Genomic DNA, 27,848 nt, shown 5'->3' with positions numbered 1-27,848 from the left:
TTTATTTTTTTTTATTTTGTGGCGGAAACAAGCTTCCATACATTACTGTTAGCATATCAATGGGCTGTTTTAAGGGGCTGCAATATCAAATAAAAGGAATTTGTTTGAATTGTTTCCTGTGCTCCTGAAGATTATTTTAAGTATACTTGGAACTGTTTACATTATTTTTCCTGCCACTGTGTGTTGTGACAAATAGAGAAGACATAGAGTCAGCCAGTCTGACCAGCTAAAAACAGCCTGACCAGCTAAGCCCAACAATGACCAGCTAAAACCAGCTAAGCCCAACAATGACCAGCTAAGACCAGCCTGACCAGCTAAAACCAGCTAAGACCAGCCTGACCAGCTAAGACCAGCCTGACCAGCTAAGACCAGCCTGACCAGCTAAAACCAGCTAAGACCAGCCTGACCAGCTAAAACCAGCTAAGACCAGCCTGACCAGCTAAGACCAGCCTGACCAGCTAAGACCAGCTAAAACCAGCTAAGACCAGCCTGACCAGCTAAGACCAGCCTGACCAGCTAAGACCAGCCTGACCAGCTAAAACCAGCCAAGACCAGCCTGACCAGCTAAAACCAGCTAAGCCCAAAAATTACCAGCCTGGCCAGCTAAAACCAGCTAAGCCCAACAATGACCAGCTAAAACCAGCTAAGCCCAACAATGACCAGCTAAGACCAGCCAGGCTGACCAGCTAAAACCAGCTAAGACCAGCCTGACCAGCTAAGACCAGCCTGACCAGCTAAGACCAGCCAGGCTGACCAGCTTAGACCAGCCTGACCAGCTAAAAAAGTGTTCAAAACCCCTCTAAAACCAGCCTGATAAACCAGCTATGACCAGGCTGGGAGACCAGCCAAAACCAGCCTGACCAGCTTAGGCTGGTTTTAGCTGGATTTTTCAGCAGGGAGTAAACAACAAATCAAGTGAAAGATGTCTCGAGATGTGACAACGCAGAAAGAGTTCACCTTAGTAGTCAAACCCTCGTTTTTTTATGGAGACAACAGCGCCGCGCGGTGGTTACGGGAAAAGTTACAGCTGCGAGGCGCGTTTGTTTCTCCGGGGTTTGGCTCGTGAGAGCGGGTGGCTCGCGCTGACAGGTCCGCGAGAGGGACAGTCACACTCTCATTTCCCTTCACGGACTAAAACACCTGCCGGAGAGAGTCACTGGCCATTCGCAGCATCTGACCTGTACAGCATCTCCGTTTTTAATTCATCCTCCGTTGCCTATAGAGCTGCTGGTGAAGCAGGTGAGGCGGAAAGGTGACGATGCGAAATAACGGGACTCACAGACTTGCGGAGAGATTGTAAATCCCCTGGAAAGGTACGTAATGCTTCCTTTTATCCTATAAACTTATCTTATAAATAAAGTGCACTGAAGTAAATGAATAGGCTACTTAAACGTGTATGTCGCATTTCAACTGTTGCCAGTGCACGAGCCGTCATCAATAAAACAGAAGGTGGAATAGACTTGCTTTTATGGAACTCACAATGTTTTTTTGTTTGTTTTGTTAAATTGCTCTTTGACTGTTGATAAAGTGTTGGTGGTTGTTTTTCTGAAGGATGCAACACAACATGCTCTGATGCTCCAGGCAGCGGAACATGCAGAAAATAAATGTAGTCTCATCAGTTAGAGCTGATCTTATGTGCTAATATCAAATACAAGCAAGAAACGATCATTTAGGACTCGACACACGCTTTTCTCTTGCGATGAACAAATTAGTACAAACCCCTGAGCAACACTTTGCATTACAAATGCTTCCTACATGCTATACAGCTGTATTAATTTCTGTAATTACATCAATTACACTCTTGAACCTTCCCTTACACATTAGCCCACCTTTAAACCTACCTATGCACCATATATAGTGTAGAATAATGAACTGTATGTCTATTTTTGTACTCTTCTTCTGATTTTTGATAGTCTACTGCTGCAGTATTTTTTCCCATGATTCAGGCTTCTGCTTTCTGTTATTAAAGATGATAACCATAAATAAATGCTTTTAAGAAGTGAAGTGAAAAGTCCATATATGGAGAAATATCACAGCACAGTGTTGCATTTTCTCATCTGAGCAACAAATTCTAAAGCATCTAAAAATTGAAATGCTGAAAGAATGATATTTTGTAGCAAACCGTCCATGTTCAGTCAGCGGTGTGTGTGAATTCTGTCAGTAAATCACCGGTGGGGGTTCAGAGCAGTGATGTAGCGCAGATCTTGGGGGAAGTTGTACAGTAAGTTGTATGGCAGCAAGTGATAGTAATAATTCCAATCAGCAGTGAGCATCTCTATATGTCCCACTGACTCCAAACAGTATGTTCAGAACTGAACATTTTTCTTAGATTATTGAATTCACCAATGCACTTTTTCACCACAGCTTTATTTGGAAAATATCGCAAGAAGATCCCCAGTCCTGTCTTGATGCCACAGTATATATAGCCTACTTATGTAAAAATATAAGACATATCAGAATATGAATTCTGAGCAGGAAACTGATGGAACTGTCACATTTATGTTTTAATACTGGAAATGACAGCAACTGAATATGTCTTAAAGTTCAAAGCCTGAAGTATGATCAGTTTACTAAATTATTGATATGATCTTCCACTTCCACTATTTAATGTTGCTCTTTCTGTGAACAGGATGTATGTTGATGATGATAGAGGAAGTTGTTCAAGCAGTCAGTCAGTTTATTATGTTCACACAGCACACTTTCACACAGTCTCAAATCATCTGCAGACGCCATAATACAGAACTTGGTTTCCTTCTAAAAAACTAATTTCTCTTATCTCTGGCAAATCTTGAACTCTTCTTCTTTTTTATTTAATTTTTTATCAGATGTTTTCAGTGTTGTTCTGTTTATTGAGCTGCTGGATTCTGCACACCTGAAAATAAGGCGTTTTTCATTTCCAGCCTTCATGAACAATTATATTTCACCTATAAATAATTAAATACAAAATGAATTGTAGTTATTACGATTCATGTGGTTTGGAATTTGTCAAATGTGCCTGGAAAAAAAATATGATCAGAAAATCAACGTGCCTAATAATTCTGCATGCACTGTATATAACAAAATATCAAACCAAGAGGCATTTATTTAAAAATAAATAAAATAGGACAAGCAAAATATTTCACAAAAATAAATAAATTAGCATTTAAATGATTAAAAATAGATATGGAATTCAAAATGAACATGAAACATATTTTGACACTACTTAGTGGTTATCACTATTGTGAAAAACAACACTATGGTTACTTTACACATCCACTAAAAAAACTTAACACCAGTTGAGCACAAATAATAAATAGAGAAGTTAGTTCTGAGAAAAGCTCTTACATCGTTTGTTTGCAGATGCCACTTGCTTTGTCACTTTGTATTTGCATGGCAATGGACACTCAGACATTAAGGACTAAGTTGTCCAAAAAATGTTGGGGGTCACTGCACAAGTTTATTCACTTGCCAGTCACATCTGGCTTTTGATTTTGCTCTCTGTAAAGCTAGTATGTAACTGATATTAAAAATCAACACGTTGCTTAGTTTGTTTTAAAAATGTATATTGCATGAGGATTTGAAATCGGCCCCCCATAATTACTATAAAATTACACCACTAGACCATCATGGCTCACAGTCTTGTAGGAAGAGAGTCAGGGCTGGGTTTCCCGAAACCATCTTAACGCTTAACGCATACGTCGTTCTTAAGTTACACCTTAAGCTGTACCTTATCGTTAATACGTGTTTCCAGAAACGTTCTTAGTTAAGTATACCTTCTGTAAGTCATACTTTCGGAAGGTTGGTCTGGACCACTCTTAGCTTTACCTTATCACTGTTGCAGGTCTATATGAATATAATTCTGAAGTTTTAATACACCCAGACTGTGTTCAGTTAGGCTTATTCAAGTGTTTTCATGCAAAGAATAAAATTGTCATTACACTGATTGTTAATAGAATTTTAATTATATTATTATATATAACACAATTTTACACATTTATTTCAATTAAAGAGCGCTTTTAAATGCCAGTGAAAGCATAGGCTACTGTCAGTTAAGTCCTATTCGGACGCTAATATTGTTTCTCATGGGCTCGTACAGTAAGTCGATTATTTTAGTGCCGTCCAATCCATAATATCAGTGTTTTTTCTCACCCAACCCGCGTAAAAATCCCTGGCCAAATTAGTACCTACTGTTTTTTGACAAACAGGTCGTGTGGGAATTTAATTGCCGTCTGAATCCACATCTCCGAGTTTACAAGAAGAGATTCAAAATCCACTGTTTAAATCCTTTTTGATCACTGCCGAGCACCGTACGTATGACGTACACTTTTATTACTGAAATGCTGTAAAGTATTTACAAGAACAATATTTCATCACAGCTCCATCTCAGCGAACAAAAATAGGAAAGAGAAGAAAGCACATTAATAATTTAAATGGTTATTATGGCAGCAATATATGATACAATTTTAAAATATGTCGGCAAGGCTATTAAAGGCTATTATAGTTTGGGTTATTTTTTATAATATCCCATGAGTCCTAATAAATGCAATTTCAACTATTTATGAAGTGCTTATTTTATAAAGAACACCGCTTTCTCACATAAACAGCCCCTGCACGAGAGAATAATTGATTCTCGAGCCATCGATATCAACCAATTCAGCACCATCGCCACGGACAGCACCGGGTAACGTCGCACGCAAGAAGATATATCTTAATCAGCTTCCTAATGTATAGATCAGGGAACACACCTAGAAATGGTATACCTTCAGTTAAGTTATACCTTAAGAGTCTTCGTAGCGCGCTAAGAGACAACGTTATCGGGAAACTCAGCCCAGAACTGTCACTGTTTCCCAATCAAAGGGGGAAGAAAGGTGCAGGACGCCCCCGAAAAAGTCGTTTAAACAGTAAGAATGCGTTTCTTTGTAGAGAAATGATATAATGGACTAAACGTTAGTAACCCAATATCCTTTCTTTTCAGGTTGTCCGCCAAGCTGAAGGTGAGTCTTCTTTGTTATAAGGACTAGATAGTAAGGCATGATATAGGTTGATGATAATGATGATGATGATGATGATGATGATGATGATGATGTTTGAGAGTGTTTTTGTTTTTAGGCTCAGAATGAGGCAGCAGACACATATGCTTCTCTTCAACTCTCAGCTCCACCCTCTGAATATGAGACTTTGAACATTAAGAGAGGTGACACACAATAAACAACAAATACACATTTTATCTCCTCCTTTGTTTTCTTAACTCAGTTGTTCTTTCATGAGTTATGCAATGCATGCATTTCCACATGAAAGACATGGATCCGATGTCTGATACATTACAAAAGCCTGAAGACCAAGCCTCACTGGCAACAAATATGCATGTTTTTGTCATATTTTATGCAAATCTTTTTTATTATTATTTATTTAGAACAACAAAAAATATACAAATAAAATAAAATATAAAAATACAATAAGTATGTTGCAACATACCGAAAGAAAAAAACAATATCTATAAAGTATTAGAACAATTACAATATGTTCCAAAAGGAGCGGGATGAAGCAGAAGCTTATTATTTTTCCCAACCCTTATATAACTCTTAATAGTTCCAGTATATATTTTATATATATATCATTTTTATATTCATAGCAAGATAACAAACATACCATAATTTTTAACACCAACCAAACTTTGACATTTTGCACCAAACAACCCTTCACCCTATATTCACATCTCTCAATGCAATCAGTATTATAACCCACACTCAAATCACCTCTGTTCCTCTTCATATCCTTTTAATAAAGTGTTTTATATAACTTTTTAAACTGTTACTGTTTACAATGTTTTAACACCTGCTCCAAACCATTCCTTAACCTCAACCCACAAATAGTGATGCACATACTTTTTAGAGTTGTTCTTATTATAAGCTTTTTAAAGTTTAATTCTTCTCTATAAGCTTATACCCACCCTGCCTTTCCATATTTTTTTTTTGTAAGTTTCCCGGAAGTCTATTACTTCTTGCTTTGAACATGACTTGTGTTGTCTTCAATTTAACCATATCAGTGAACTTCAATATGTGACTTTAAGAATAATAAATCTGTTTAGCTGTTTGAAATAAACATATATTTCATACACATTACATATTTGTAATTTGCTTGTCAGAAAAAAAGGTTTAGATGGCTTGATTTGATAGATGCTCTGTCCTAGTTTCTCTACCTATACTGTGCTGTAAAAGTGTGTACTCTTTTTGTAACAAAATAAAATAAATAAAAGTCGGCCCACTTTATATTAGGTGTCTTTGACTACTATGTACTAACATTTAAATGAAGTAGCTGTGACTTTTCACGAGCCGCTGTGACTTCCGTAAAAATGTGACGTCAGAACTACTCAGTCACCGTCTTCAGTCTCCACCCCGAGCACTGCCCACCATCATTGCACAGGCTTCCGAACAACAGTAATATAAGAGACCAGTGGCTAATGTTTATTTACTCAACACAGCAATTTAGTTCGACCTTAACCTTCTGTCCTGCACATTTCACAAGTGACTGCTTCGTCAGTCAGGCACAGTTCAATGCTGGTTTTTCAAAGAAGCTAACGTTACTCATCAAAGATACTGCAGTCCCTACATTGTTTGACCTCAAATTCCCAACCCGTGAATTAAACTTCTAACACATTTTATGTTACATTATGGAGCCAGCATAATCTGAAATTATAGTTTGTAAACGGATATGCAACACTATCGTGTTGCTAAATTGATGCTGACGTGTTGTTTTGTACGGTCTATGATTGCCACAAGCTTTGATAGAATATCTATTGGAAACAAGACAAAATACGTTGTTTGTTTTCCTAAGTTACAGACACCGGCCCTGTTGGTGTCTGTTGTTTTTATTGAGTTAAAGACGGTGAGATTGAGTTCACTCAGTCTCTGTGTCTTTTGTTTTGCTAACAGAAACTAATGTTTCATGTACTTGCATGGGTAACGTTATTTCAAAAGTCTGAGTTTGTTTACAGACAGTTTAAATTAGCGTTAACGTTAAATCTGCGTGCAGCGTTGATGTAATGGTAATTATAATAATCTTACAATAACGGCGAAAAAAAAAAAAAAAAAAACATTTGTTACCATTCTGTAACATCCTTTTGCAAGCGCGTTTGAGGAGGTGGTTGGTTGTCTCCTGACGCCGCCGATTCGGGGTCTGAGTCCGGATAACGTTTCCCTCAGCAATGTCCATCATTACAGGTGTTTTATTTACCTTGTGAGCATCACCAAGCCAGTGCAGGCTACAGCATTCATAAACCTAGTTACCTGTGGTTGGGGTCACTCAGAAAACAACAGGCCAATCAGAAGAGAGACCAGCCAAAATCAAACTGCTGTTAGCAGAGCTCCTGAGAAAGGAGCTGTAAAAATATATTGAGATGGTTTTTGGTACTTATACTGCAAAAATATATTCTTAAGGACATGAAAACCTAAAATAAAACTCCAGAAAGGTGTACAATATGGGACCTTTAAGGACACCTAATACAAAGTGTTACTGAAAAAATGCCTGCACTACCACATCATAACTGTGTTCTGTTGCATAGTTATGTGCATTCTGTCATTGTAAACTGGCCTGTCAATCATATCCTCTTATACACATTCCACATTTTATTTAATAACATTTACACTAAACAAATATTCCTATTGGAGAGAAAACAAGCACATTGTTCTGCAAGTTAAGGGTCTTTCATTCTAAGAAATATGTTTGTTTGTTTTTTGTTTTTTATTGCATAAAGATGCATTTAATAGTTAATGTCCAGAAGTATCTCTTTTGCTGTTGTGCTATTTGTATCTTTATAATAGTTCACAATGTTAATATATAACATTAAATAAATATTTATTTATTATTAATAATTCAACCCCATTTCAGGTGTCTATCAATCAAACACACATACACCATGTTTAAATATCTTTTTATTCGTGTTTGTAGTTCTGAACCAAATTCTCATCCAAAGTGCAATTGTTTGTGGGCAATATTAGCCGTTAGACTGTGCACGGATCACACTTCTACCGGGAATAGAAGACCATCCGGGTATGTTTGGTATACTATGATTTGAGACAGACTTATTCTAATCTCACATACTATTAAGGAGAGATTTTATATATATATATATATATATATATATATATATATATAAAAAAAAATTTTTATATACTTTTTTATCAATCTTTGTTAGTTAGTAAAATTAAAAAAATCTACTTATTCATCGTTCATATTAGCTCACAGTGCATTAACAAATGTTGACAGATACAACTTTGGACTAAAATTGTATTAGTAAATGTTGAAATTGACCATTGACTAAGATTAATAAATGCTGAAGCAGTCGTGTTAACAAACGTATTAACTTATGTTAACAAATGAAACCTTATTGTAAAGCCTTAGGTAAGTTTTTATTTCAAGTAAATCTGTATATATACAGTATATATATATATATATATATATATATATATATATATATATATATATATATATATATATATATATTATATATATTATTTTATTTTATTTTTTTATTTTTTTGTGTGTGTAGAATAATGATCTGTATGTCTATTTTTGTACTCTTCTTCTGATTTTTGATAGTCTACTGCTGCAGTATTTTTTCCCATGATTCAGGCTTCTGCTTTCTGTTATTAAAGATGATAACCATAAATAAATGCTTTTAAGAAGTGAAGTCAAAAGTCCATATATGGAGAAATATCACAGCACAGTGTTGCATTTTCTCATCTGAGCAACAAATTCTAAAGCATCTAAAAATTTAAATGCTGAAAGAATGATATTTTGTAGCAAACCGTCCATGTTCAGTCAGCGGTGTGTGTGAATTCTGTCAGTAAATCACCGGTGGGGGTTCAGAGCAGTGATGTAGTGCAGATCTTGGGGGAAGTTGTACAGTAAGTTGTATGGCAGCAAGTAGAGACAGTAATAATTCCAATCAGCAGTGAGCATCTCTATATGTCCCACTGACTCCAAACGGCAGAGAACTGAACTGGAACTGAACCTTTTTATTGAATTCACCAATGCACTTTTTCACCACAGCTTTATTTGGAAAACATCGCAAGAAGATCCCCAGTCCTGTCTTGATGCCACAGTATATATGCTTATGTAAAAATATAAGACCGTTTTTAGGGAATTCAGTAATGGCTTACTTTAGTTGTTTCTGCATATTAAGTTGGGATAATAGAAAGAATGTGAACGGACAGTTCATTTCTACATTTCAAGTGATTTCAAAAGGCTGCTGCTGATGAGCTAACAATGCAGATTCAATAAATACATTACCACTTAAAAAATGACGCTCTTATATGAATTCTGAGCAGGAAACTGATGGAACTGTCACATTTATGTTTTAATACTGGAAATGACAGCAACTGAATATGTCTTAAAGTTCAAAGTCTGAAGTATGATCAGTTTACTAAATTATTGATATGATCTTCCACTTTGTAAAAGGAAGGTACTATTTAATGTTGCTCTTTCTGTGAACAGGATGTATGTTGATGATGATAGAGGAAGTTGTTCACTAGGAGTCAGTCAGTTTATTATGTTCACACAGCACACTTTCACACAGTCTCAAATCATCTGCAGACGCCATAATGCAGAACTTGGTTTCCTTCTAAAAACTCATTTTTCTTATCTCTGGCAAGTCTTGAACTCTTCTTCTTTTTTATTTAATTTTTTATCAGATGTTTTCAGTGTTGTTCTGTTTATTGAGCTGCTGGACACTTACAATGAGTTCATACATATCATATTTTTGTCGCGTTTGTGCAGATTTACAAGTGTGTTTCCTCACTGGACTGAACGTCTGTTAATGAAGAGATGAACAAGGCAGAGAAAATCATTCTTTTCTCTTTTCTGCTACAAGGTGTGGTTTCTTTTCTCTTCACATCATTACTATTTAAATTAAATATCAGTGGAATATTTTGTTTCACTGTTGCTTCTGTTCTGCTTATGTTTATACTTTTAACAATGACCCTGTAAAGTAAATGAATGTTTTGAAATGAAAAAATGAAAATAATAATAATTTAGTTTTTAGCATTTTGTATAACAGAAATGTGTTTGTCTGTCTGAATGTTTCAGTGTTTGTTTCTGCTGGTGTCTGAATGATTTTCATCATGTGTGTGTTGTAGGTGTTTGCTGTAGAGATTTCAGCATCAGTCTGCCAGAGAAGATTGAAGCTCTCAGTGGATCCTGTGTGATTATAAAGTGTACATTTGAGATTGAGGATAAATATGACATAGACCTCACTGAGAGTGATGCTATAGGAGTTTGGTCCAAAGGTGGACATGAAGAAAATGATAGAGTGTTTAACTCCAGAGATACCAACCCTCACTTTAAAGGGAATATAACTGGAAAACTACATGAGAAGAACTGCACCACTGTCTTTTATAATGTTAGTTCAAATCATAATGATAAATATTACTTCAGGATTGAGAGTGGTAATCTGATATACACCTACACAAACAACACCATAGTAAATGTCATTGGTGAGTGATTTTTATTTTTATATTTTTATATAAATAAATGTGTTAAATTAATATTTTAAATGTATTTGTTATGCCATTATTGTCAGTGTACTTAATCTTGTATTTGTGTGTATTTCAGAGTCTCCCCCCAAACCCACAGTGAAGCTGAATGAGGATCAGGATCAGGAGGTGTTGGAGGGGAGCTCTGTGAGTCTGCGCTGCTCTGCTGAGACTCTCTGCTCCTCTCCTCCACCAACTCTCACATGGAGCTTCACTCCCAGAATCCCCCTCAGTGAGAGCAGCAGACAACAGGAGCTCCTCATCTCTGATCTGAACTTCACTGCTACTCACCGTCACCACAGAGTCACTTTCACCTGCACTATAACCTACCAGCTACAGGACAAGAACAAAACAGCACAGGACAACATCACATTACATGTTCAGTGTAGGATGTTTTTGTGGCATCAGTTCTTTTCTCCTCCATTAGACACCCATAAATCTATACGTATGATATCATTCTCTTTTTCTTTTCAGATGCCCCTAAAATCTCTCCCTCCTCCAGCTGTAACGGAACTGATGTAACTGTGTGTTTCTGTGAGGTTGATGGGAATCCCTCTCCTGAACTGGAGTGGCATCTGTCTGGACGTCCTGTCAGTAACTCTTCAAACACGTTCATCAGTGAAGAGCGATTGAACAGCACAGGCTTGAGGAGCTCCATCACTCTACACCAGTCACTCTCACACACATCCACTCTGCAGTGTGTCGGTAACAACACTCATGGCACTACAGAAAAACAGTTTAAACTTAATCTCTTCCCTCCAAAAAGAGGTAAACTCAAATACACACTAACATAAGTCACAATAAAATTGTCTGCCAAATGCATATATAATTTTTTTTTTTTCACTGCTTATCCTCTGTAGGATTGTGGGAAATTGAGGATCTTTCAACTGATGATTAGTAAATGAAAAAAGTCATAACCGTATCAGTCATTAATGCTAATGCTAATCTCTCACTTTTCATATCATTCCTATGCTCCTGCCATCATTGTTATCTTGTTGTTTAAAGATTACGATATGATTCGCTTTTCCTTGTTGAATTGAATCAGTGGATCATCAGTGAATTTCTAAACACTCCTTTATTCTTCTTTAGGTTTGAATGTTTCCTCTGTGATGATTGGAGTTGCTGTTGCGGCTGTGCTGGTCATTATGTTCTGTGCCATTACATTTATCTGTGTACGGTAGGTGAACGACACATATAAGATATTAAGAACCGTAGCAGAACAACCATAATAAATTACGGTAACACTTTATTTCGATAGTCCACTTTAAACATTCTACTAACTATGAGTAACTTTGCAACTACGTCAACTAACTGGCATTAGAGTATTAGTAGACTGTCTGCTTAATATTTGCTAACACTTGTGATGGTCCCCCAACAGATATTCTTTTGACTACAAGTAACTTGGCAACTACAATTCAACTTATTCTACTAACCCGAACCCTAACACCTAACCATAACCTAACAGTCTACTACAGTCTACTACAGTCTACTAATACTCTAATGAGAGTAAGTTGACATGTAGTTGCTAAGTTACTTATAGTTAGTAGAATGTCTAAAGTGGACTATCGAAATAAAGTGGAACCCAAATTACTTAGAGAGAAGAAAAGATAAGGATCACAGAATAGACTCAACATATGATAATGAGCTGATGGATTTTGTTTTATATAAACTCACTCACTCACTCATGTTTCTGACATATGTTGCAGATGAAAGTGATTTATTCAGTTATGGGGAGATAAACATTTAAATACAACTTTATTCCAAGAACAATAGCACCTATTGAGAAATAAAAAAACTAATTATACCAAAAGTTTACATCTAATGACTCCAAAAATGTAATGTGACCATCAAGTAAAAAATAATACCTTGTTTTCTTACACTAGGAATAGGTCAATTTAGAACTTAATTGTAAGCTTTTTTCTTTTTTTAAGTAAAAAAATATTTTTTTTAATTATTAATGAAGAGTTTTGCTTCTCATTTTGGGCACTTTCTGTTCCTCAAAAATATGTATTTTAATTTAGAAATTACAAACATGTTCATCATAGAAGTGATGTATTCAAATATGTATGAAGTGCATTTTTACATAATGTATGTTTGAACAAATTAATATATCTAGGCAAAAAAAAGTATGAATGTTATTGCATTATATAACAAAATATCAAACCGAGAGGCATTTGTTAAAAATAAAATGGTAAAAGTAAAACATTTCACAAACATTAGCAAAATTAACATTTAAATGATTCAGAACATGTATACAATTCACAATAAACACAACAAATATTTTGACACTATACTTTTTTAATTAAACGTACAATATGTAATTTTTTCTCCACTAGGGGTCGCTAACCTCTTTACAATAACAAAGGCGTAGTTTGATGACGCAACACACGCTAAGAATTATGGAACTTGTCGTCAACGTCAAGCCGACCGATCTAATAATGTTTATGGATGAGTGAATACATCGATGCTTTTATCATGACTGTGATATGAAGCAGTTCGGGATTGCTAAGAGACAGCTATCAGCTCCACACGCGACGCGAGTCCCGCGGATATAAAAGGAATATGGACATTTCATTCTACCGAACTACACGCAGAATTACTACTCACAGGTCAGTTTATTAGACAAATTAAACTTGTGAGGTAACGCAGCGCTGTTTCACTTGGTCTACATTACACTAGCACACTAAACTGCATTTGAATGTGTTGAAATGTATGTGTTAGTTTGTCTGTTTGAGGCTAGCAGTAAGCTAGATCAACATTAGAATAACATACTGATCATATTCTAACATTTTATCATTGTTGAACTATAAAACATTGATTAGTTTTATGTAAATGTGCTCACCTGTTTAATAAAGTACATGTAGGAGCGGTCGAAGTCTCGGACGTGGAGCTCTCGTTTATATACTGTCTATGGGAGCTCTCGGCATCTCGAAAACACAGCGCTGATATTGATTCTCGTTTTAGTTCTCCTTCTTTATCCAAAGTCTGCTTGCCATGGTCCATAATGTTTGAACGAAACAACAACAGCGTGCAAATAGACATTGCGAACTCCTCAGTTGTCTGCGTCTGTCGCTTTGGTTAATCAGAGGGCTCTGCGAATAGCTCTGGTTACCATGGCAGTACGAGCGGAAACCAGGGACAACGCGGATATGACGCCATTGACTGCGACATAACGGAAATAAAGACACGGTCCGTGTCTTCGAATTAAAATATGAATTTCTCTGGATTTAGAAGTTAATTGGAACTGTCGGGATAATGTAAATACACAACTTTAAAAAATATATAACATAGATATAGTGATTTTTTATATTTTTAAAGCAAAAAAAATACATATTGTGCCTTTAAATTTACTATTATGATGAACATATTACTTCACACATCCACTAAAAAACACTTTGACCCAGGCTGACTTAGAGAAGTTAGTTTTGAGAAAAGCTCTTACATCATTTGTTTGCAGATGCCTGCCTGTCTGGCTTTTTGCTATCTGTGATGCTAATATATATATGATATTATAAACATGAACACATTCTTTTCAGAAAAAAAGGTATGAAACTTCAGGAGACTAGAAGAGAAGATGCTACAAGAAACATTTCGACCAGTGACGTGAGTTACAAATGACACAAAAAAATCACACAAACGATTTATTCACTACAAAAAAACCTGACGCTGTAAACAAACGTAAACTTATTACCAACCTAATAAAGTACACAAACTGCTGAACAATTTACACAGACACAGTAGAGCTGATGCAACCCTGTCAATGTTTTAGGCCGTTCCACATGAGAATGAAGCGGAGTCTGTTTATGCCAATGATGTCGTGATGTCTTCTGCTGGAACTGCCACAGAAAATCCAGAATCCTTAATTTACTCCTCCATTGACTTCACACCTCAGTCACGAGAGTTCAGGAGTGCCTCCTCACTTCATGCTGACTACACTTCGGTCCAACATTGTTCTGTAGGAATGGCAAATGCAGAGAGCTCAATAGTCAAGTCTTCAAGAGCAATAGAGGCTCAGGTGATTGTGGGAGCAGATGTGGCCACTAAACAAACCGAGTCAAAGGAATCTGAGAAAGAGCTGTTTGCAGACTCCTCTCAGATTTACGCAGTGGTTAAACATCGTAACCCATAGAGAACTGGAGATTTTACCATTTGTTTTCTCCTAAATATTTCTGATATATATATATTTCAATATATATTTTTAACATCAGGCCTCATTATTTCTAACATTTGACACAATGTTGCGAAATGTGGTTAAAAACCAAAAAGCGAACGGATGACTGTTAAAGCCAGTGGAGTGTAGACTGACTTCAGGAGGGGCACAAAGATAAAAAAGAGCACTGTAAATATTGTACGAGTAGTTCTTATACAGCTTTTTCATTTATTGTATTCAGTAAATATTCTCCCCAATTTTTCTGTTATTTTATGTTTTTAAATGGTTAATCCATGGTATTATTTGAAGTGCCTTGGAGTTGCCATGGAAATAGGAATGTGATTCATTCTATCATATTATATCTATGATTCTGCTTTCGAGGCAGCAAGTTAACAGTCCTGATAAGAGCCACTTCTGAATTAATGAGTAACATAATCGGTCTTAGATTTTCATTCAGCCCTTTTGAGGCTACACATAACACTGATGTGGGCCAGGAAGGAATTGAGTTTGAAATCTCAGATTGAACATATTTGAAAACTTATACGGATGACTTTAAAAAAATTTTTTTTTACATTTTACATTCCCACAAGAAAGTGGATTTACACAAAATAAAGAAAACAAAGGATCTATGAATTTCTTTAATTGTTTTCATATATATTTGTATAGATTGTCAATCATTGTACATTTCCTAAGCCTTTTGACTTTCTTTGTTGTGTTTACAACATTGCCAATTAAAGCTTCAAATTCTTCTCTAAAGTCCACAAATGCATAATAGGATCTTAGGGTTCTTAAAGGGATAGTACACCCAATAATGAACATTTTGTCCTTAATTACTCACCTTCATGTCGTTTTATGATGTCTTAAACCTTTCTGAAGATTGAAAGTGGTAGTTGCATAGGCTGTTAAAGGAGGAACAGAAATCTCCCAGATTTCATTAAAAAGATCTTCATTTGTGTTACAAGGATGAAATTCTGACGGGTTTGGGATGACTTAAAGATGAGCAATTAATGACAGAATTTTCATTTTTGGGTGAACTATCCCTTTAATAGCAATGTGTGAGTGTGTAGCAACCATACATGTTGTTTCATTTTCTTTGTTTTTGCTCATTTATTCATTTATAATCATACTGTATAATCTTTTAATTATTCCATTTAATCATATAATCATTTATTATGTGTCATTTATTATATTGCTTTTCATTTGACTTATTTTACTTGCTCTTGTAGTGGTTGTTACGGTTGTTTAATCTTATAATTTTGTGGTTTCTTCACAAAAATATTTGTCACTTCCTGTAATTCTAGTTGCTTTTGAATTGGTAAAATAACACTTGTTGAACTTGTGCTGGGTAGATGAAGTAGGAATGAAGTTCAGAGTCCTACTGAGCATTGAAACATATAGGCCTACACAAAGATTATTCAATAAACTCTGCTCTTTTTTTTTAGCAATACTTCGTCTCCTGCTTTCTGCTATTTCACGGCTTCCTCTGTCTTTTTGGCTGATCTGATGAACAGAGTTATAATGTCAGAATTGTAAGATATAAACTTCTTGCAATTGCGAGCTTATATCACACAATTCTGACTTAAATTCCAATCAGAAGTGAGCATCCCTATGCCCTACTCACTTCGAAGGGCAGAACGTAACCATAAATAATTAAATTACTTCCTTGAAGTGACCATTACATGTTCCCCTTCGCTAACAAACCGGTGGAAGGGCCCTTCGTGAAGGGATTCAGTTGTTCACTTTCGTTTGGAATGCTCCTATAAACGGCGTCCCCTTCCTGAAGTGTGGAGACAAAAACTATTCAGTCAATGAACATTCTAAGTTCATAAGAACCAGTGACATCAGAGTTCTGCCCAAATTCTGCTCCGCCCAGCAGAAGATCTTGATCCACTGCATAATTCTGTACAGCAGGAGTTTCCCTTCCCTGACCAGGAAACAAACTACAGCTATAAAAACAAACCTAGCAGTCATTCACCAACATCTCCAAACATTGTGGTTGTGAGAAGAGGACTGCTGAAACCAGCTGACACGTCTACGATCAAGAAAAGGTTGGTTTCGTTTCAAACAAAATAATTATGCTGGTTTATTTGTTCGTTTATGTTATGTAGAATTTAAGAAGACTTAACATCATGGACATCTGATTTCTGTTTATGTATATGACGAGACAAATACTCTGTGTTGCAGCACAATGAAAGCTTGTCAGTGCATCCTGCTACTCTTCAGCTGCCAGATTCTTTATACTCGAGGTAAACGATGAATGTGTGTTTGGGGATTCAGAATCATATCATGATACTAACAATTGCAGAATAATTCAAATAAATCCAACCCAAATATTTCCATAGCTTTAGAGTGTGAAGTGATTCCTGGTACCCTGAAGCAGATTGATGCTGGATTAGGCTCAGTGGGTGGAGTCAACAATGACAGTGAAGTCTTCCTATTGTAACGGACCGCTGGGCGCACCACAGGATCAGCCCAAATAAAGACCAACACCAGTGAAGTGTTTTCACTCTTGAGTGTTTACTGCAAGCAAAATGGGACAGTGTTACAACAATCATCTGTTCTGGATCAACAATCTCTCTTCAGAGTGCTTCCCGCAAACTCCCACATATTACAAGATGTATTTTCTGTACAGTATTTTAAGTTGTTCAATTGAATTTAATAAAATGCATAACACCAAGAGCATATTATTTTGTTTTGTAGAATTAATAAGATTTATGAATTCTGAAAATCAATAAAACATTAATGAAACTAAATGAATACAACTCATACCTGCAAGCAAAATGGGACAGTGTTACAACAATCATCTGTTCTGGATCAACAATCTGCAAATACATCATTCAGTTATTTACATTGTCCCATATTTCAAATATGCAGGCGAATTACAAAATCAAAGTAACAATACAGAGTTTCAGTTTCTTCTCCTTAACACACATAACATGTTTTAAGTCATGAACTACATTACCCATAATGCACCGCCGATTACTGGCGCGCATTTCACTCTGTGCAGCAAAGATTAACCACTCGTGTCATCAAACAAATTTATGTGAAACTCAGATTAACATTAACAAGCGTCCTCATACTTATGAAAATTAACATGGACATTAACTGGTACTTCAGATGTTATACCGCTCATAGAGATATGACGCAATCGCACGTTTCAAGCAATACAGTTTATATATTTGATTATTAACCATGAAGAACGATCTATTTAACACACAACGGGGTCATTAACAGTATTACCAGCATATTTTGTAGTAACCTCTATTTAATATGCTCTAAAACCTTGCTTTGAATTGTGTATTAACAGAGACACATACCTCTCTTCAGAGTGCTTCCCGCAAACTGAAGAGTGCAACACGTGAGGAATGTACCATTGGTTGAAGAGGGGGTTTATACCAAATCAGTAACACAAGAGAACACAACACATCTTTATCATCAAACTTATACAGTACAGGGCAGTAGTGCAATTATAATGTTGGATACGCACAAAAATTAAATGCTGGATAAAACAATTACAATTTCCCCTCTGAGTTAATTTAATATTCCAACCTTCCCCACTTTAAAGAGATATGGATCATCTCTCATTCTCAAGCTCAATCTCTCTCTGCAACTGATTGGGAAGCAGAAGTTTGATGAATTATAATTTTTTTCACACTATTACATTCACCCTTCCCAATTTCATCAAACTTTATGGGACAAGAGAAAAAGTTATGAAAGGGGACACATTTTTTCCTTAAAACATGACCTTAAAACCATGACGTGAAGTCGTCTGTGAAGACTGCAGATTAATCTGCCAGGTAGATAAATGCCCATATACATATATCCACAGATCAGTTAAATGTTTCCCCCCCCCTTTTTTTTTTATTTACAAATCGCATTTACCTTCTTTTAACTGCATTCTCATGTCCCTTTTTTTTTTTTTTAAAAATCAAATCACATTTTAGCTTTCAACAAAGGTAGAGAGCATCTGCATCAAAGCAGTAAGAGTCTCTTTTTGACCAGATTCAGCAATCAACATACTCATGGATTCAATCAATCTCCTGACTGGCTTTACCATTCTACCAGACCGTGTATGCAAGGAACCACCCTCCAATCCTACACTGTTATCTTTCTCTCTAGTGTCAATCTCTGCAACACTTCCAGGACTATCCAAACTAGAGCAGTGGCTTAAACAGGCATGCGAGCCACTGATACTGCTTAGAGCACAGTCTGATGCGGTTGTGTCGCTCAAAGTATCTTCCGACTGATTGTTTTCACTCCACTGTTCACTTGGGTCTCCACTGTCAGATTTATTCCCAGAGTGTTCATCGAAGAAAACAGTATGTGGATCTTGACTATGCACCGGATCCTGTGTGGGTTCCCTTTGTGCATCAACTCCCGAGACTTCATAGGATTGGATCTCTGGGCCCTCAGTCTGAAACACCCAAGCAGCTGTCCTCTGGTCATCATAGTCTTCGTCAGCATACACAGGTGTGTCTTCTTTCTCCGTCCATTTCCTATCTAATCCATCATTTGACAAGGTTGAAAGAACAGTTGATTCTGCATCACTCTGGCTGATCGGAAGGAAATTAACAGGCAGTATGAAGTTCCTATGAACTACTTTGTTCTTCTTTGTGACAGGATCCTCAACTCTGTAAACATGCACATTAGGATCTTTCCATGTGATTACATAGACAGTTGAATCCCACAGGTCTGCCAATTTCCCTCTTGCCCGTTCCCTACGATTGGCCAACAGAACCTTGTCTCCAATCTCCAAGGCAACACCTTTGACTCGTTTGTTGTACTGTTCAGCTTGCTTCTTCTGAGCCTGTGTTGTGTTGCTTTGAGCAATCCTGATGGCTTCCTTTAGGTCTTTCTCGAATGAATGGACGTAGTCGTTATAATCCAATACTTCGTTGTCTCTCAGCACACTCCCAAACATGATATCCACTGGTAGTCTCGGAACTCTGCCGAACATGAGGTAGAAGGGGGCAAAGCCAGTAGTCTCATGTATTGTGCAGTTGTATGCAAAAGTTAAAGTTTGTATCATCTGGGGCCAGTTCACTTTTGCTCTAGCAGGGAGAGAGCGAATCATGTTGCCAAGTGTTCTGTTAAACCTTTCTGTTTGGCCGTTCCCCATAGGGTGATAGGGTGTGGTGTGAGATTTCCTTACTCCTGATACTTCCAGCAGTTCAGCTATAAGTCTGCTCTCAAAATTTGCCCCTTGGTCAGAGTGGATCCTATGAGGAAAACCATACACGCAGAAGAATTGATTCCAAAGTTTTTGGGCCACCACTTTTGCCGTCTGATTAGGACAAGGGAACGCGTGTGCCAATTTGGTAAAATGATCTGTGAGAACGAGTACATCCACATTGTCGTTATTTCTCCCCTCGGCAGACCAAAAATCAATGCACACTAATTCCAGTGGCTCACAAGTTTTGACCGATTCCAAAGGTGCTCGGGCATCTGGCTCAGGCGTCTTACTAAGAACGCATCGCTTGCATTGTGTCACATACTTCCTCACCTCGCCGTCCATGCCACTCCAGAAAAATCGCTGACGAACTAGATGGAGGGTTCTAGTCTGGCCCTGATGGCCTACATCGTCATGGGTTCCCCTTAAGACGGTTGACTTCAGGGAACTGGGCACTACAAGCTGATACCTTCTCTTTCCCACTTTATCTTTAGATCTCCTATAAAGGACCCCATCTCTTATCTCGTACTTTTCCCAATGCTTCAACATACGGAGTACCTGAGCCGTCTCGTGAACCTTCTCCCTCCGTGATGGCCGTCTTTTTCTCTCAAGGAAGTAGATCACCCGCACCACCACATCATCCTCTCTTTGCTTCTTTCTTATTTCTGCAACAGTAAACGCTGGGAGAGTGGACAGACCACATGACATATGGCTTGAGAATTGGGACCACTGAGCTGTGCGCACCGGTAAGGTGGAATCCCAGTCTAGACTGGACTCTATAATGGCTTTCACCTCCTCTCTTCCCACTTCTTCTTTGACTCTACATTCATTCTTGCAATTATGTTGCTCTTGAGAATTGACAGATAGTTTGAACGCATTCTGAACAGATTCGAGACTCATGTGATTTGTCTTGTTGCCTGGTTCGGTAATTCTAACCCCTTTTGCAAACGGCTCACGACTAAGGAGATCTGCTGGGATGTTCTGTGATCCTGGAATGTACTTAAGATCAAAGTCGAAAGGTGCTAACTTTGACACCCACCGTTGCTCGCAAGCGTCTAGCTTAGGCTTGGTCATTATGTATGTTAATGGATTATTATCGGTTAGCACTGTGAAGTGAGCCCCTTTTAACCAATGAGCAAACTTATCACACACTGCCCATTTAAGTGCAAAAAACTCTAACCGATGTGCTGGGTACCTAGCTTGAGAGCGGGACAAGGATTTGCTTGCGAATGCAACTGGTCTTGGTTTGAGTTCACCATCAACTATTTGACTCAGAACCGCTCCCAAGCCGTCCATGGATGCGTCAGTAGATAAGAGAAATGGCTTTTCAAAGTCAGGATGAGCCAAAACAATGGTGGTGCTTATAGCCTTCTTAAGCTTTTCCAATGACATTTCACAATCTGGTGTCCAATCTTCTGGCTTGAGGCATCTGTGTGGCTTGGTACTGACCTTTGCACCTCTGCGCTTAACTCTCTGTCCTGCCGTTAACTGAAATAATGGTTTTGCCAGACGTGAAAAGTTCTCAATAAAGTGTGAATAATAATTGGCCATACCCAAGAAAGATTTGACCTTGGTGTAGGAAGGTGTTTTACCATCTTCTCCCATTAGATCCTTTGCTGTGATCTCATTAATTGCAGAAACTTTTGCAGGATCTGCAGCAATGCCTTCTGCTGTGACTATATGGCCTAAGAATTTGACAGACTTCCTTAGGAAGTAGCACTTCTTTGGGGCTAGCTTAAGATTATGTTCTTTCAAGCGTGAAAATACCAGCTCGAGACGATCCAGGGCTTCTTGTTCACTCTTGCCAAAAACTAATAGGTCATCCAAATAACACAGGAGTGACATGTAATTTTGATCACCAAATATTGAGGTCATCATCCTAGCAAACGTTGCTGGACTATTACACAATCCTTGGGCCATTCGATTGTACTCGTAGAGCCCTACAGGTGTAGTACACGCTGTGTATTTACGATCGTCTTCATGTATGGGTATATTATAGAACCCAGATGTAAGATCCATGGTACTGAAAAAGCAGTTGCCGCCTAAGGCAGCAAGGGCATCAGCCTGATGAGGTAAGGGATAAGCGTCTTTTTCAGTTCTCTGGTTCAACCATCTGAAATCCGTACAAATTCTCAGCTCACCTGAAGGTTTCCAGACTAAGACAAGTGGAGAAGCCCACTCGCTGCTGGACTTACTGATGATTCCTTTCTCCTCCATTTCATCAAGTGTCTGCTTAAGTTTCTGAAATTGTGATGGTGGGACTCTCCTGTATGGTAACCTGAAGGGTTTCTCATCTTTCAGTCTAATCCGATGTACTACGTCCTTTACTTCACCACAGTCAAGTCTATCCCGCGAGAAAATTGATTCGTATTTACCAACAAGGTTGACCAGTTTTTTCTTCCATTCCTCAGATACATCACATGACTGGATATCTATTTGATGTAGACCCAAATCATGAAGCTTTCCTGAGTATCCAGACCCAACCAACGGCTCTTCTACTGTATTGACGGCACATGTACATTGAATCACCTCTGGATCGTTTTCATTGCCACAAGTTAGTTCTAGATCTTCTAATGCTAGGCAAGGATAAACCTGTGCAATTTTGGCATTTCGCCTGAGTGTAAGAGGACGATCTAGAAGATTGACTACCTTCATTGGAATCCATTTGTCTCCCCATAAAGGGCACACTGTACGTGCAACTAGTACATTTCTTGGTGCGGACTTGGACGTTGTGGGCTCTACAACAACAGTGCTGCCAATGGATAAGGGTACTTGCTCTTTCAGTTTCCCCCATACCAGGTGCTCATGTCGTGGGGCCAAGGTAATACACTGTTTTAAAATTACTGTACCCACTCTTTTGGGTATTTCCTTGCCTTGCCACCGGTCTACATTGGCTAGTAAGTTCATCAAGAGTCCTTCTGAATCATCTGTGGCAGGTTGAGAAAGGTTGTCCCAATACCACTGTGTTTTTTTCAGATGTTGCATCACATGCTTAATGACATTTGACCCTACAATCATGTCGTCTACTTGGCCAGGTACTACAAGCACGGGCACTGCTATTTTGCATTTGAAGAGGTCAACATTTAATTCATATTCACATTTGGGTGGTGTCTGCTTTCCCCCACACCCGACAAGTATTATCTTAGAAGGTTTACTTGATTCTCTTTGTAAAACCCCTTCATGAATTAACTTATGTTCGGCTACTTCACTTAACGTGCAGGCCATAGACCCACTATCTATTAAAGCCTTAAGTTCAACAGAACCCTGCACTAATATGGGTGCATAGAAGAGACTGTCATTACTGATTACTCTCTGATATACAACATTACTACTGCTAGTGGGCCTTTCTGCTTGGGATAGATGATCATTGATTGTGGCATCTGGGGGAATTACTGCTTCGCCCACACTGACCCCCTCCTTGTATGGGCATTTTAGTTTAAATTGTGACTCTGTCCAGAAGGGGTGGGTTTTCTTGCTGTGCCTGATTTTCTCTCTGGACACTCGAACCCCCTATGGCCAGGTTTGTGACAACTAAAACAAAGGCCATCTCTAAAACAGTGTGATTGTGTAGTATGACTCTGCTCACTACACACCTTGCATGGAAAATCATTAGGAGGTCGACTGTTCCCTCTCCCTCGGCTCTTCTCTTGTGTGGACAGCAGTTTCTCTAGAAGGAACACCACTCTATCCATTGTAGCATGTTCACTGTTAGAGGCTTGGGGAGCTGGAAGAGCGGACTGTTGAGGCATGCACCACTTAGAGGCTTGGGGAACTGGAAGAGCAGACTGTTGAGGCATGCACCACGCACCATAATTTTCTTCCTCTTCAACTTTTGCGATACGTTGAGCCCTGCTAGGTTTTGTTGAAAGTGTGTCCCTGTGATGACTGTCAACCATTTCTTGAACTTCTCCTGCAGTCCATTTCTCAACTGGTTTACTCCGGAAAGCAGTGTAGAGGGCTGGTTCGGGACAGTGCTTTACAAACATCATAGCTGCTTCATGGCCTGGATCTTCAATCCTCTTCCCTTGTCTCTGCAAACATTCATTGGCAAGATCAATGGTCTTATTAAGTCTTATCCAGTAGTCCAGGCTGTTTTCCAGTTGTTTTGGCAAGGTTGAGTAAAAATCAGCTAGAGGGGTTGTTGTAGAAATGGACTCTCCAAAGTGCTGTCTGAGAATATCATAGATAATATCAGGGTCTCTGCTTATGTTCACTAACGGGCTATTGCGAATCCCAATTCGAACTATGTCCTTAGCGCGCCCAAGTAGTCTGTCCATTATTTCTGCACCACGTTCAGACATGCTACACCCTTTCTTGGTCAAATACAACTGCATAATTTCTTGCCATTCAGTCACTGTACATCTGTCTGAACCATCACCACGGAAAAAAGGCGGTTCCTTTATTTCTGGCTTTAGAATAAGATTTACTTTTGACCAGTCGTGATGTTGCTCTGTAGTGCTTGAATGTGGAGGGGTCATTGCAACATTAGGTTCTTGAATCCTTGGGCTTGCCAAACTTGAGGCTACTTGTGCTCCTATTTCACTACCTAGTTGTTTGACTAGATCTACTAGGGTTTGTTTTAAATCCTCAGGCTGACTTTGGCTGAGGCTGGGGGCTTCATCTCGTTGACCCACACCATCACCTGGTCTGTGTATTGCCAATGGGGACATTGTAGGAACCTTAGCCTTGTGTTCTATCATACTAATCAACTGTTTCCCCCGTCCTATACCTGCAACATTACCTGCTGGTGTCTGGAGGGTACTCATTTCACCAGTAACAATGCTGCTACTATCCACATTTTCCCCACTGTTAATATCACATTCAGCAGCTACACGCGCCAGGAATGTCTGATCACTGTCTTGAAAGTCATAATTCACTGACATTTTCGTTACTATTTCTGTATATCTGTCTATTATACTTTTGCGTTGTGTTTGCACAGTCTCTAATGTTCCCTGCTGAGTTGATTTCACAATTTGATCACCTTCCTCTTTAGGATAACCAGATGTGGCCTTTGAGTCCTAGTTGTTTCTGGGTCCCCGATGATCTGCTACCGCTGATCTTTGATCCGGGTCACGGCACCAATCTGTAACGGACCGCTGGGCGCACCACAGGATCAGCCCAAATAAAGACCAACACCAGTGAAGTGTTTTCACTCTTGAGTGTTTACTGCAAGCAAAATGGGACAGTGTTACAACAATCATCTGTTCTGGATCAACAATCTCTCTTCAGAGTGCTTCCCGCAAACTCCCACATATTACAAGATGTATTTTCTGTACAGTATTTTAAGTTGTTCAATTGAATTTAATAAAATGCATAACACCAAGAGCATATTATTTTGTTTTGTAGAATTAATAAGATTTATGAATTCTGAAAATCAATAAAACATTAATGAAACTAAATGAATACAACTCATACCTGCAAGCAAAATGGGACAGTGTTACAACAATCATCTGTTCTGGATCAACAATCTGCAAATACATCATTCAGTTATTTACATTGTCCCATATTTCAAATATGCAGGCGAATTACAAAATCAAAGTAACAATACAGAGTTTCAGTTTCTTCTCCTTAACACACATAACATGTTTTAAGTCATGAACTACATTACCCATAATGCACCGCCGATTACTGGCGCGCATTTCACTCTGTGCAGCAAAGATTAACCACTCGTGTCATCAAACAAATTTATGTGAAACTCAGATTAACATTAACAAGCGTCCTCATACTTATGAAAATTAACATGGACATTAACTGGTACTTCAGATGTTATACCGCTCATAGAGATATGACGCAATCGCACGTTTCAAGCAATACAGTTTATATATTTGATTATTAACCATGAAGAACGATCTATTTAACACACAACGGGGTCATTAACAGTATTACCAGCATATTTTGTAGTAACCTCTATTTAATATGCTCTAAAACCTTGCTTTGAATTGTGTATTAACAGAGACACATACCTCTCTTCAGAGTGCTTCCCGCAAACTGAAGAGTGCAACACGTGAGGAATGTACCATTGGTTGAAGAGGGGGTTTATACCAAATCAGTAACACAAGAGAACACAACACATCTTTATCATCAAACTTATACAGTACAGGGCAGTAGTGCAATTATAATGTTGGATACGCACAAAAATTAAATGCTGGATAAAACAATTACAATTTCCCCTCTGAGTTAATTTAATATTCCAACCTTCCCCACTTTAAAGAGATATGGATCATCTCTCATTCTCAAGCTCAATCTCTCTCTGCAACTGATTGGGAAGCAGAAGTTTGATGAATTATAATTTTTTTCACACTATTACACTATTTTTGGGAAAAAGTTTTACAAGAATAAATGCATCACTGAAGCACATTACTGTTGGACCGGCTGGACAGTTCGGAGTGAGTCCAGCAAACATCGTCTTCAAGTTTCAGAGCGGAATCTTCAGGCAGATTCAAGGTAAAAAAAAAAAGAAGAAAATTAGGCTCAGAACACTGAATGCAGATTATCTTATCTGTCCATATTTTGTCTGACTTTTCCCTTCAATCTCTTTATTTTAAGGAATATCAGGAGGTTTAAAGTAGGTGGATGCTGGAAGTGAGATTGTTGCAGGTGTTAATCCGATAGATGATGTCTTCTGCATTAACAAGGATACTAACAGCAATGGGCCTCCTGCAAATGCTGCTTGGACACAACTCACAGGAGGAAGGCTGAAGTACTACAGCTGTGGCCCGTACAGCTGTTGGGGGGTGAACTTTACAGATAATGTCTTCCTCAAAAGGGTAAGAGTAAAATTCAGAGTGGAAGGGCTTGAACAAAAAGAAAAATCCTAAGTACACAGTATCAGACAAGTGAGTTGTTTGTATCTTGTTGTGTTTCTCAGAATGTGACGGGTTCTTCCTGTGGTGGGTCAGCTTTTTCGGAGATTGTTAATGGATCTTTGTCAATGGTCGAAGTAGCAACTGATGGCAGCGTCTATGGTGTCGACTCTCAGGGGGCTTTGTTGCAAAGGTGAGCTGAAAATGGCACTGAAAGCTTATTTTAAGAAACCTTCTAAAATGAACAACAGTAAAATTGAATAATAATTTTTAGTTATTAGAAACCTCTCATTCTTATCTGTTTTAGACTCGGGTCTCTCCATCAAATCCCGCTGGCACAGCATGGCAAAGGATTGCCGCCTGTCCCTTTGGCCACAAACATGTGACCTACGATGTGGGGAGGCTGTGGGTCATCTGTATTGATGGATCCATCAGAAGATGTAATTGAATGTCCATCATGCATCTCAGAGGAACACAATGATCATTAAACGTAGAAATCTGAAAATAAAGCTTGTTTTGTTTGTTTTAGTTTTTTTCTGTTTAACCAATGAAAGTTGAGTTTTGTTTTTATGCTCATTGAAGTTTAACGTATAGAGTTTTGTTTTGCATTGCTATATGTCAATAAAGTTTAAATGAAACTACACAAGAGTTGGACTGCTTCATGCTCACCTTTTCTTCATAATCAACTGAAAATGTATTTTTTTAAATGATTGTCATGAATCATGGAGAAATGCATCAGTTTTTCAGAAATAATTAAAAACTCTTTGCAACAATACACTTACAATTTTAGTCCTTTTGAGGGACTACATTTTTATGTGGATTAACCTCTAGATGTGCATTACTGACATATTTTATTTAGTATTTATGTTCAATATAAGTTTTAAAAAATGTCAATCAAGCAATCTTAAACTCTTTTTGCCCATTGGGTATCAATGAAACATGTTGCTTTAAGATTGGATGATGAGTGATGCTGGAGATGACAGAGATGGTTGTCAGGCAATCAGTCACATTAAGGCTACTAAAAATGCGCCTCACTCACAACACACTTGGTGAAGTTGGGAAGTTGCTAAATTACTCGGAAAGAAATGTGTATGTGTTTGCAGAGGCTCTAATTAGAGCTCAGTCACGAGGCTTCTCATTATTAAAGCCTGTGTCACAAACATGTGTTTGCTAATGATGTGGAGTTTTGGAAGTGACACAGGGTTTATTTGGAT

At 38.0% G+C, this 27,848-nt stretch overlaps 2 protein-coding genes across 5 annotated transcripts; both read left to right on the top strand.

The window, feature by feature from the left end:
• Positions 1-1,065: 1,065 nt before the first annotated feature.
• Positions 1,066-16,102, top strand: LOC311080567 (sialic acid-binding Ig-like lectin 10). Of its 4 annotated transcripts, XM_084110561.1 has the most exons (10): positions 1,066-1,313; positions 4,955-4,973; positions 5,089-5,173; positions 9,757-9,850; positions 10,116-10,472; positions 10,591-10,896; positions 10,986-11,279; positions 11,601-11,688; positions 14,048-14,114; positions 14,281-16,102. In XM_084110561.1, exons 4-10 carry the CDS (start codon positions 9,805-9,807, stop codon positions 14,638-14,640), a joined length of 1,518 nt encoding a protein of 505 aa, XP_083966687.1. In that variant the 5' UTR covers positions 1,066-1,313; positions 4,955-4,973; positions 5,089-5,173; positions 9,757-9,804; the 3' UTR covers positions 14,641-16,102. The 4 variants fall into 4 exon arrangements, with proteins under 4 accessions (XP_083966687.1, XP_083966689.1, XP_083966688.1 ...); XM_084110562.1 differs by lacking the exon at positions 1,066-1,313 and having other exon boundaries at positions 4,873-4,973; XM_084110563.1 differs by lacking the exons at positions 1,066-1,313; positions 4,955-4,973; positions 5,089-5,173 and adding an exon at positions 2,729-2,781.
• Positions 16,103-25,345: 9,243 nt separating this feature from the next.
• Positions 25,346-27,350, top strand: LOC311082186 (fish-egg lectin-like; the record flags this gene model as incomplete). Its single annotated transcript, XM_084112925.1, has 4 exons — positions 25,346-25,369; positions 26,401-26,598; positions 26,700-26,827; positions 26,942-27,350. The coding sequence occupies 4 exons, from the start codon at positions 25,346-25,348 to the stop codon at positions 27,018-27,020; spliced, it is 429 nt and encodes a 142-aa protein (XP_083969051.1). The 3' UTR covers positions 27,021-27,350.
• Between the last annotated feature and the right edge of the window lie 498 nt (positions 27,351-27,848).

This window comes from Abramis brama, assembly GCF_963993115.1.
Source record: "Abramis brama genome assembly, chromosome: 4".
In the NCBI taxonomy this organism is placed as follows: domain Eukaryota; kingdom Metazoa; phylum Chordata; class Actinopteri; order Cypriniformes; family Leuciscidae; genus Abramis; species Abramis brama.
The sequence above is the reverse complement of the archived record's forward strand: the minus strand, read 5'-3'. Positions and strand labels throughout refer to the sequence as shown.